A 13,003-nucleotide genomic window follows, 5' to 3' on the forward strand; every position below is an offset into this window, starting at 1 on the left:
CAAACTCTAAAAATAAGCTGAAGTGATGTTATAAAACCTTTAATTTAGGTAAGCAAATTATAAAGAAACATAAAACTGTCAAATGTAAAGTCGTCTACTATTTATAGTTTCACTGTTCAATTTTTAAGTACATAAGGAAATATATCCTGTTCCACTAAATAATTATTTTGTTTTACATACACAAATTTTTAAAAATATACTTGCCTTGATATGTTCTAACCAATGAGTAGACTCCAAACTGGACAACCAATGAGATTCTTCTATATTAGGATAAACAATGTCTTTCACTTTTTTTAAAGATTCCCGCATAACATGAATATTATGAATGTCTAAGAAGGAAAGTTCTGCATTATGATATGCATCATCACTTTCATATCCTCCTCCTGTTGCCTAAGAAACAAGACATACAAAACAATCAGTTATTTATATTCTATTAGTAACTTGTACAAATATTTCAAGAGTTATTTTTCTTCTAAATCTCAACCCAAACCTCTCCAGTTTAAATAAATAATTGATGTGACTTGACTTCCTAACCAATAGTAAGCCTCAACAGTAGTTGTACTTTGAGTTAGAAAAACAGATGGAAGGCAGGCAATTTTCTGGGTACTCAGTATTCATGAGTCAAAATTCTTCAAAGTACACTGTAATTACTGCCTGCCTTTCTAGATATGGAAAGGCAAGAGCAGGTTCTGAAAGGTCTTACCCCTCCCCATCAGCTTTGTAGCTATAATAGTACTTACTCTTCTGGGGAGGTAGAAGCAGCCAAATTGGGTGGCAGCAGGCACTGCTGGCTATGTCGCAGTACTCACACAGGACAAGATAAGTTAGGGGAAGATGACCGGCTTTGGAGTCAAACAGACCCAGGCCAATAATGAGAAAACAAAAACTCAAGAGATGCTATTTAAAGCCAGTGGAATTTAAGTCTAATGTACCTTCAAAGCTGCACCTTTTCTACTACATCATGACTACCTCTCTACTATGCAAACAGGAAGGACAGAGCACTGCATGTAGTATGCCCTCAAAAAACACAAAGTTCCCAGAGGTGACAAGATCACCACTACTCAAATGCAGCATCTGCAAATATTAACTTCCCAGGGCAGGTTTTGGTTCACTTCTACAGTGTGGTAGAGAATGTCTGTTTTCCACATTGACAGAAAGAGATATGGTGGTTTTGTTTAGGAACCTGGATGCGCTCTGCTTAAATGTTTGCAAATGCCATAGGACACATGGCCTCTGGCCCTTTAAGAAAAAGTTAAACAGTTCTGAGACTTGCAAAGAAAGCAACAGTTCAGACTGCTGGTAGGAAGAAAGCAGGGAAACACCTGCATGGGACTGAAGAGGAAAGCGGAAGTTCGAAGAGAAATGTGCATTCACTACAACATGACTCTTTTCTTTTTCTTTGTAACAGTGGAATGAATATAGGCTTCTATCCAGGTTGGGAAGGGACAAAGCAACCTACAGTTTTGTTCTGGAGTGGGGGTAGTCACAAAGAAGGTTTCCTACAGTAGAAGGAACTTACAACTTGGAGACCTATGTGGCCAGCCAGAGGCCTTGGTCTCTGGACTTCAGGTGAGAAAATATATTAAGGCAAAAATATTTCATTAGCACTTGCTCTAAACAGTGTTGGTAGTAAGTAGGCAGTAAATCTTCACTTTGGTGTTTTTAAAGAGCTGTTAGCTAATAAATAATAGACAAATGGACCAACTTCCTGGCCTATTGGTTATCCAGGCCTCAGGGAAGAGTGCCAGCAGAGGCACCCCTGTCATCCTGGCAGTCACTTTTGCAAAATGCAGGCACAGAATCTGGAGGAAGGGGCCAGCCTATGTTTAGATAGCTTTGCAAGCGTGTAATGCAATGACACATGTCAGCTTCCCAGCAGAGGACCTGCTTCTCTGCAAGTGTGCCTTTTAAATAATTATGGTGGTTTTCAAAGAGATCCTTGACACTGGAGTTCCTTTCATAAAAAACTGAAAATGTTATATGAGAAAAGGAAACTACACTTTTTGCTCATTGCCAAAGTTTCTGGCAAAAGACATTAATAAACTTCTACTTTAATTCATCATGTCTTGCCACAAAAATAGAAGTGGCTTGGTGCTACATCTGAGTGACCCCTGAGTTTTGTTTGTTTGTTTAATTTAAAACGATGTCATGTTGTAGGCTAGATCGTGGGTTGCAGATTTCTAAATATTCACAAGGGAGGAGCAATTACGGTCAAAGAGAACTGAAGTCAGGAAGGGTAAAAATCAATTAGTCAAGCACAGTCTGAGTTCCCCAAAGTTCAAATTCTCCAACTCTGGTTACTTTTGAAATCTTCTCTTTGGTTTTCCTTTCTTCAACAGAAACAATCCAAATACCTAGTATAATGGCATGAAGGTTCAAGGGCCTATTACAACAGATGTATACAACAAGGAGACAGATATGGTTGGGGGAGGAGGAGAACCCAAATGTGGTTTCTGAAAGAATGATCCAGAACTCTTTAAGGCTTAGTTTTTTTCTCCTTAATATTTTGTTTCCATTCATTCCTAGGAGGACTAGAAACAGAGGCTCATTTCCCAAATGTTGAAAGGGCACTCAAGAATTCTATTGTCAAAGAGTTAATATAATGAAGGCATTCATCTCACACATTTTACTATCTTAAAATATTCTTTTTTCCATTTTATTTTTTATTTGTACTAATTAGTTATACATGACAGTAGAACACATTTATGTATTTTGATAAATCATACAAAAATGGAGCATAATTTCTCATTTTTTGATTGTACACATTGCAGGATCACATTGGTCATACAGTCATACATGTACATGAGGTAATAATGTCTGTTTCACTCTACTATCATTCCTACCCCATACTCCTTCCCCTCCCTTCACTCCCCTCTCCTAATAAAGTAACTCTTCTTTCCTATCCCTCACCTTATTGTGAATATGCAGATGCTAATTCAAAATTTCTTTCTTAACACTCATTTTAATGTTACATCATATGTATTTCAGACTAAATACATGGAAATATTGCATTTACACATATACTCAGTCCAAATTATATATGAAAGTTAATAGAAGCATAACTATATGAAATTAAGGATAATCCAAGAAAACAGAATTAACTTCCTAAATATTTTATTGCAATTCTTAATTGACTTATTTTAACTTCCTGATTGCTTTCCATATAAGTTCAAAATAATTTCTGGTGTACTTTTTGGGTTTTTTTTTGGTGCTGGAGATCGAACCCAGGGCCTTGTGCTTGCAAGGCAAGCACTCTACCAACTGAGCTATCTCCCCAGCCAGTTCAAAATAATTTCTAAACAAAAAGCAACTGTGGTAATAGCTTGTCTAAAAGTACACATGTGGTGGTGGAGGCTCTCCAGGATTAAATGTATATGGCAGATGATCCATGTGCAAATAATGCAGAGCTGAGCGCTACACTCAGTCTGACACACCCTAGTGGAGACAGACATCACAGATTCCATTTAGGAAGATGCTCCATCTATCTGGGCTGATCAAGGACTTGCTTTGCTTTCAAGTTCTTGTCCTGTGTTCTGAATAATTGAAGATGTCATATAAATGACCTTGTAATAAGCAAAGTATTAAAGATGATGAAATTTAAGTGTACAGCTGATGAGAAACAATGAATCTGAAAGGCAGAATGAGAGTGAGAAACTCAGGGCAGGCCCACTGTAAGCATTTGGAAGTGACAGCTGACAATGATAGGAGTAAAAAGTAAAAGTAAAAAGGAGAAATCAAAGATAGAACGACCATTTAGTGCAGAGGCAAACAGCCTTCCACCATGCAGCAGCTTCTGAGGCACTATCAGGCAGTCACTGATGTTCAGTGATGACCCTAATCAACTTCAAGTACATTTGGCTTATTCTGTTTAAGCAGGTAAAAAGACAATTGACAAGGATTTGTTTGAAAACATTAAACTTCTGTGTATGAGCGACAGGAAAATTCACTTGTATGGATTTATATATTTCTAGAATTTTATTAATAAGAATGCACATTTGAGTGTGTGTGTGTGTGTGGTTTCAATAAAGCTACAAATTTATGATTTTAATAACTGCATCTTTCCACAATTCCTTATAGATGCCTCACTAGTACAATGAGAGTGATAGACCACTGCCAAAGAGCTCCAAAGACATTCTAACTTGCCTGAGATCCCAGACAAAACCCAAGTTCATTATAGTTCTAGATGCGCCTATTTACCTAAAGTTTATTTGATTCATTTATTTATTTAATGAATTTATTTAATTCATTTGATTATATATATGCATATATATGTGTAGATATAGATATAGTTATAGATGGACTCAATGCCTTTATTTATTTTTATGTGGTGCTAAGGATTGATGTGCTAGGAAAGTGCTTTTCCACTAAGCTACAACCCCAGCCCTTTCATTTGATTTTAATCTAATTTTTTAATTAAAACTATTTTCTATTTAAGAACACTAGTTTTCTTAACTATTAATTTAAATTCAGGTGTTTATAGTCCCAGCTAATTGGGGGACTGAGGCAGTAGGATCATTTGGGCCCAGGAGTTCAAGGCCAGACTGGAAAGTATAGCAAGACCTCATCTCAAAAAATAAATAAAAGTAACAATAAACTCATGTATTGATATACCATTGCAAAATCCTTCAAAGAAGACACTGCAGTCGACATGTGAGCTAAGTTTCCATCATATCATCAAATGCACTCACCTTGTTGGCCACTGCGTTAACACTGGGTCTTGCATCATAGATTGTGAGTTTAGAAATCTGTCTATTAGTCTCCCTGATCACATCAAGATATTTCTCATCATCTTTATTTCGTTTACCGCTCATACCAACAAGAGGCTGACTGCAACGCACAATGACCGTCTTGTTTTCTGGATGAATCCATGACAGCACCTATGGTTAGTGTAGAAAGTTCAAACTGTCAAGAAACCAAGTCTCAAGAAAATAATTAAAATGAAAAAAATAAAATACTAACAATCGCGAAGAAGTGAGTCTGTTTGCAATTTCACTGTGTGAGTGCCCAGAAACACATGTTGACACTGAGGACTACCTGGAATCAGAACAAGTTAATTAGCACCAAGAAATCACATGTTTATCTCAAGAAAGTTTTATCACCTAAAGGTAATAGAAAGCCTCTGATATTACTTTAATTCCATAGTTCTTACCAGATTTGTTATCATATTGAAATATCTTCAGCAAAACGTGACAGGAAACAGTCTCTGGTATAATGTGTATAATCTCATGATACTAATGCACATCTACAGGTCATTTCCCCAATAGTCTCAATTGCAGGAAGAAGAAAACTTCAAGGAGCAAAGATCTTGGACTGTCAAGAGAGCTGCCAGTCTCCACAATGAAGTTTGGCAGACTTCTCTAACCTTTTTGATACCCAGCTTCCCAGCTTACAGCACATGAGAAATGAAACATGTGAAAAGAGTTAATAACACAACATCCTGAAAACTACTGGGTTGTACACCTAAGCTGGGGAATGCTCAGAAGGAAGTCAATCTCAAGAAAACTGTTGAAAATGGACAGGCCTAGTTTCTAATATTTTCTAGGAACACAGGATAAATATAATGAACAAGAACTAATCAAATATTTCAAAACAGCTACTAGAGAGGATATCAAATATTCCCAGCACAAAGAAATGATAAATGTCTGTGATGGCAGGTCAATTAACCTGATCAGATCACATTCTACACACATATTGAAATATCACATTCTATATACATATTGAAATGTCATACTGTATCCCATAAATGCATATAATTACTATGTGTCAATTAAAAAGGATGAATTATATATATACATATAGATGTATATACACATATTTGTATCTATACATAATACACATGCACATATGTGTGTATACATATATATAGATACAAATATGTGCTTATTTATATATATGTATATATAAAAACAGGGAGCTGGAGAAGTATGGCATGGTGGGACATAATATGTGGGCTTTGTGAGCACTAAACTCAGGCATTTAACTCACATCCTCTCTGGCTTCCCACTCCTCTTTGGTCCAATGGGGAGAAAAACAGTGACCACAGAGGGCTACTGGGAGGACTGGAGGAACGGCCTTAAGGTATGCAATAAACACAGATTCACATTAGCTTTCAGAGGTACGCTCAGCAGCTAATAAAGTCATTCCAAAACCAAAATGCAGTCGCAAGAATGAAAGAAGCATAACCATTTGGGCTCACTTAATATAAAATCAAATACCCTGACATTTCTGAAGTCACCTCCCTATGATGGCAAGTGGCAAAAACAAATGTTTATAAAGACATGTTTTCTTATGACAATGGGCTTCTGAGGAAAGATTATGATAATAAGAATATTCATTCATTCTCAGAACAAAAGGCTAAGACCTTCCACCATGCTAGAGACCAATTAGACACCATTGTAGCCTCTGCCTAGAAGTGCAGAGGCTCAGGACCAGGGAGTCTCAGGAAAGGCACTGACCAGCCCTAAACCTCCCCCTCTTAACCTAAAGTGCAAACACGAGCCCTGTTCTGCCTCCTATGGCCCTTATATCCAGAGATGTGAAAGACATGAGAACACCTGGAGAAAAGCCAATTGCTCCATACATGAGAAATTTACTATTTGAGAAAGTCCCTCATAAGTTTGAATTTAACTCGGTCAAAGGCAATAGCACTGTTCTCTGCCAATGCCTGCTCTTCCCCCATCATACTTTCTCTGTGGTGCAATGTTAGGAAATGCCACTCCCAAGAGTTGTTTCATCTCATAAATACTTTTGGGGGCATTCTGATTAGATTTTTAAAAGGATGCTTATTATAGAGATGAATGGGTACAAATAATGCTCATTTTACAGTATCGCCTACTATGAGTTCTCTTAAAGTGTATGGTACTATATTATTCTTATTAAAATTAATATTTAAAATCCACAGACAACTAAGGAATTTACACAAAAACTTAATGACTAAAAGATGTTTACCACAGCACTGTTTAAAAAGGAAAGCATTAAAAAGAATGTAGATATCTCACAACTGAAAACCAATTAAATAACTCATGATAGTTCTATGCACTAGCATATGAGCAGATCATATTTATCAACATGGAAAGGTGGTTACAAGATATTGCTAGGCAGAACAAGTAGATTGAGATTCAAAGCATGGAATAATTCCATTTTTTGGATAAATAAATAAATGCAAGGAAGGAAGCCTGGAACTATATGTACCAAAATATCAGTGCTCTCACTAGGTGGCAGACTCCCTTTTGCTTATCAGTATCTTCTAAAATTTCTGAAATCAACATGTACTACTTATAAAGACTTCCATAAAATTAAGACAAACCTGTTTGAGAACAAAAGAATATACATCCACTAATGGAAAAATTAATGCATTTCTACTGTTTTGTTACTCAATGATATTTTGTACTGTATATCTTATTTATATGTAAAATAACAAGCTATTTTTTAAATCTTTTTTGTATTTTTATATGGACTTTAAAAAAGAACTTCCAGGGCTGGGTTGTAGCTTAGTGGCAGAGGGCTTGACTAGCATGTGTGAGGCACTGGGTCTGATCTTTAAAACCTCATAAAAATAAATTAATGAATTAAATAATTATATAAAAAAAGAACTACCAAAAACAATTGATTTCACACTAAAGACACAGGTCTTGAGAGAAAGCTCTGAGACTTACATTCAAGAGTCAGGTAGTTAGTGAGAATATTGGAAAGAGCATATTACCAGGTTTAATAATATCTAATAGTAGAGCATTATAAATATGTAGCAGTGATGGGCAACATTGCCTTAATATTGGTTTTTAGAAAAAATAAATTGGTAGCCACTACCCACAAAGTTAGAATAATTAACAAAATAGCTAGATAAAAAGAAGATTTTATTTGCTCTGCAGTAGAGTCTAATTCATTCATTACAATGGGGACCACTGGATCAAGATGGCAGAACAGGCACAGTGGCATAGACACAGTTGTTTCCTTTCCTCTCCTGTCCCACCTCCCATGAAATGCACACACGTATGTGCACACAAATCTTTGACACAGCAGATGTACAATGAACACTGAATGAATAAGTGACAAAAGCCATCCACACTACCCTATCCCTGGTTCTTCCTATGGGTAAAGCATGTACCAGCAAGACAACTGGCTAGAGCAGGGATGTGGTCTGTGGTTCTGGCACAGGACAACATGTCGAAGCAGAGCACAAGCCTGCAGAACCAGTAACCTTAGCTTCATGAGCACTGATTTTCTAATGAACTGAATATACTTCCAAGTACAACATATAACATGAAGATATGAATGGACACTAATAAAAAAACAAAGAGAATTTTAAAAGTTACAACTCATTTTAGGTTGCCAGTATACCAAAGTTTTGCACAAATATCCTTTTAAGGACAAGAATGTCTAGACTTGGGAGGTAAAGGCAAGGTGACATCAAATCTTAATTTCTTCAAGCTGTTTTTAAAAATCTGTTTTGAAACAAAACCCAAGATAATTATTATGACAGATCCTGACAAGTATCTGAGAAAAAATCTCTAAATTTTTAGTGAACAAAATGTATGTAGAATAGTCTGACATATTCATAAATATTTAAGGACTAAAAGGAAACTCTGTGAGGAAGGTTCAATGACATGGTACACAGGAAGTCTGGAATAATCTGTACTTGACTGTAGTTCCATAAGGTTATGTGCTGAGGCAGCCTGCACATGTGATGAGGACAAGCTCATCCTAGCGACCACGTGGGTATGTAAAAGCCCGTACTTATATACTCTACAACATAAGATAGTGTGCACTTTCCATCATGATTCATCTAGCATTTATAAAGAGCCTGTGACAGGTCAGGTATCATGTCACAAAGAAGGAAATCACAAAGGGCCTGTCTGGTCATCCTTCCTTCCTTCCACACAGCACTTGGTTCAGGTGTGGCAGCATTGCTTGTGCCCTCTCCCACAGAGAGCTCTTTACCTCAGTTCCTCTCAACCCTTGATTTGCAGGTGTTGCCTTATATCTTTTTCCTGTTTGACAAGGTGCTTTGCACTCAGAAGGCACTTGGTAATTATTAAATGGAATGAAATTTCAAAAAGAGTGTTTCTCTGAATTACCTGACTACTGTTCTTTCAGAATAAAAGGCATGCATTGAGAGAAATGTTAATCAAAGTACTCACTGGAATTCGATTTCGGGATCTAAAAGTTGCAACCCTCCTGAGGTCATCATCTGAGGCACGATAGGGAACCACCAAAAGAGCAGGGTAAGTGTCACAGAGCTCATAACATTTATTCACAAAAGTTATTCTCCAATGGTGATTGGGCAAGCCCTGGGAGGAAAAAAGAAAGTCTCAGTCAGCATGGCATGACTTCATCTCTGGAGTTGACTTTGGATATCTTTTCTCCCGTCTAGAATTATGTAGACATGCCTCTTTGACTACAGGGTGATGATGACCTACCTATTATTGTAATAAGGGTGTCAAATCAAGAATCCAGACAACGTAAGAACACGAGACAACACACTGGTGGTTTCCATGATTCTAAACTATCTTTTGTAAATACAGACGTTTTGAATTTGAGGTCTTCCTTTATTTCATGTCAATATATTCATTATTACTTGGAGAACACAAATAAACCCAAGTTCATCCCCCACCCGTGCAACTACTGCCCCAAAGAAAAGTACCATATGCAATATTAATCTGTGTCTAACTGATGATAGAAAAGAGATCAGGCAACTTCCTCGCCCTGCTCAAAACAGAGAGAAAGCTTCATTCTGTTCCCAAGAAGAAAGTGGCTAGGCTCATGAAGAAAATCACAGAGGGGAAGTAAAGGAAAACCCCTCTGGGGAGGCTCATTTCGCCACCTCCAATGAGTTTCTTAAATCGAGTTGTTTGGGATTGATGATCGCTCTATATAGGTCATGTGAGAAACACAGTTATCTGCATTTTAAGCACACTGCTAATGTGATAGGGAGACTCAGAAGACACCTTTCATCCTATCATCTCCCCGCAAAATTATGTCTACTATGGACAAGATGCAGAGGTGGTGGAATATTCTCTCCCCATACTCACAAATGCACAAATACACACATGAAAGTGAGCTAGGTGGGTGTTTGCTTTGGGGACAGACATTGTACCTTTTCTTTAGGTCTGGCCCTACGTACCACGGACCAAACAGATGCTGAGTCTGATGCTGAGTCCAATTAGAGTTTTAAGTCCCATCAGAAAGTTATAAGAAAAAAAGATTGAATATAATGGCAGTCTAGAACAAAATATCTTCAACAGTTCATATATGCATGCAATCTTAAAAACAGGAACTGTTTTATTTTAAGCTACAAGTTTTGAACTAAAGAAAAGTTTTAATATTATCAATAACGCTCCAGAAATACAGTAAATTGTTTTTATATTTAATGTTAAAGAGGGGTCCAAAACATGCAAAATGTTTTAGTGGTCTTCCTTCTACCTCATTAGGTGGTCTAGAACAGAGATCATTAAATTAAGACGTGTACATAGCCTTCCCAAACTCCAACAGTCTCAAACTGATTTATGGAAGCAATAGGGCATACTATATCACCTGAATCCCAAAAAAATGGAAATCAACTCATGGTGGGGGAAATAGTAGCTAGAAGGCTCTTCTCAAGCCTATGGCTCTGCAGTTTTATTTTACATTTATGGCCTTTTCAAACAAAGCATGGGGGCTTGATCTGATTTTTAAAGTTCATTCAACAAAATTTTCCAATTATGTGAAGAGCTTTATAGAAGAATTATGAAAAAAATCCATTGTGAAATTCCTAGTTGTCCTACAGATTTGGTTATACCAGAGGTCAAATTGTGACTTTTGTTACATTATATGCTACTGATCTTCACAAAAATACTGTGAGAGATCTTTGTCCCTGAACAGCAGCAATGTTATATCTTGCCTCCTTATTATAGAAAATAAACATGCATGTAGGTGAGATTTACATAGAAGAGCAGTAAGATAATTATAACATCCACTCAACAGTGCTCTCATGGAAGACAGCCTTATAGGAAGATACTCTGAGTTCATTTGAATCTTCAATTCAGAATGAATGTGATTTAAATTTCATGGCCAGTAATAGTTAATCTCCCCAAATTAGAAATACATAGCAATAGGAACCCAAGTAAGGTATAGAGGTTTGACTTTTCTAGACCCTAAGCATTTGATTCATAAACAACACAAAACCAATGGTCTTCATTTACGGAAAGAAACAGTTGGAATGTGGCAGTGGAACAAGCTTATAAGTTACACAGTGATAGAATGAGCTACACGCCATTAAAAAGGTATTTAGCACAGGCTGGAGTTGTGTCTCAGTGGTACAGTGCTTGCCTAGTATGTGTGAGGCACTGGGTTTGATCCTCAGCAAGCATTGCATATAAATAAATGAATAAAATAAAGGTCTATTAACAACTAAATATATATATATATATATATATAAAATCAAAAAAATATTTAGCAAGGATGTTATTGGTTCTTAAGAGGGCATGACTGATGACACTGTGCCACTATGCATGTTTGAGATTCAACACATACCAGACAACAGTATTTACCAACTTACCTGCCTTCTGTATTCTTCCACTGGATTATAAACAGTCCACCCATCCACATTAAACTTTTCTTCATTTAAAAATGCAAATAATGGCTAGAAAGGCAGAAAACAACAACAAAAAAAGAATTTAAAGTTCAGTGTAAAGGAGCAGTCTATTAATAGTACATCCTTTGATTTTTTTTCATGAAACAAATTTCACCAGATTTGCTGACCATGAAATTACAACCCAAACTGAGACATATAACAAAGAAACAACCATGGAAAATTCAAACCAGGCTTACACTATTTTTATCTTGAGTAACAATTACTTTTGAAACTTCAATTTTCTATGGCTTCAAACATCTTTTTTGTTTTTTAAATGCCACTCCAAAAAAATCAGATTTCCAGACCAAAATGTGCATATTGATTTTAAAGAGTATTAGCGATTGATAAGCAAAAGAAGAAAAGGACATTCAGAGTGAATTTTAAACAGTGCAACTGTCTCAAGAGTACACTGACACATTTAGCTATTTAAAGAGAGACAGGACATTAGGAATGCTCTTAATTAACTGCTCTCTGAATTCTGAATCAATGTGCTGGTCTCTGTGAAATGAAAGGACACAGACCTCTCATCACCTCTCTCTATGCTCACTCTCAAGGTGCTATTGATGGATTTCCTAGCTTCAAATACCATCTGTACCCTAGCGAACACTGTCTATTGCTCTCTAGCCTCCCCTCTGAACTCTGGACACAGCTATCCAAATGCCAACCTCACAACCTTTCAGACTGTCCTGAGGCATCTGGGGAACTCTGAAGCTAACACACCCAAAGCCAAATTCTTGACTACCCATCCTGCTCTTCCCAGTTTTCCCCATTGTAGTCAATGATAGCTCCATCCTTCTAGTTGACTGAGCCAAAAACTGTAGAGTCACTCTTGTCAGTACCCAGCTACCAACCTGGTTTAAGCCTAAACCATCTCTCACTTGGTTTATTACAATAATCTCTGTATCTATCTTTACACCTCTAAGGTTAGAGTAATAGTGTCATAAGTCAGATCAAGTCATTCCCCTGCCAAAATCCTCCTGTGGCTTTCCATCTGGCTTAAACTAAAAGTGGAAGTCCTTCCAATGGCTTACATGGCTGTGTGCCATCTGGCTACCAACGCCCACACCATGTCTTTACTCCTGACACCGCTTACTCTACTCCAGCCACACTGACTTCCTGGGCCACTCCCTTGAAGGAACAAGCACACATCAGTCTCAGGGCCTCGGTACCTGTTGTTCTACCTGCCTGGAATCCTTTTCCCTAATGGCTTACTCTCTTAATCCTTTCACAGGTCTGATCAAGAATAACTATAATCAGGGCTGGGGAGATAGCTCACTTGGTAGAGTGCTTGCTTTGTAAGCACAAGGCCCTGGGTTCAATCCCCAGCACCCCCCCCCAAAAAAAAAAGAATAACTATAATCAATGACCTTCCCTGACATATTACAGAAAACCAAC

The 13,003-nt window shown here is 37.2% G+C and overlaps 1 protein-coding gene across 5 annotated transcripts in view; it reads right to left on the bottom strand.

Moving 5' to 3' along the window:
* Positions 1-13,003, bottom strand: part of MTM1 (myotubularin 1) — a 104,745-nt gene that overhangs the window by 22,943 nt on the left and 68,799 nt on the right. For all 5 annotated transcript variants that reach the window (XM_079124309.1, XM_079124308.1, XM_079124310.1 and 2 more), the window contains 4 exons: positions 11,534-11,617; positions 9,138-9,287; positions 4,689-4,877; positions 205-390 (listed from right to left, as the gene is read on the bottom strand). In XM_079124309.1, the coding sequence (XP_078980435.1) occupies positions 205-390; positions 4,689-4,877; positions 9,138-9,287; positions 11,534-11,617 (609 nt within the window). The remainder of the gene's footprint in view (positions 1-204; positions 391-4,688; positions 4,878-9,137; positions 9,288-11,533; positions 11,618-13,003) is intronic.

Source organism: Sciurus vulgaris (genome assembly GCF_902686455.1).
Source record: "Sciurus vulgaris genome assembly, chromosome: X".
Taxonomy (NCBI): Eukaryota; Metazoa; Chordata; class Mammalia; order Rodentia; family Sciuridae; genus Sciurus; species Sciurus vulgaris.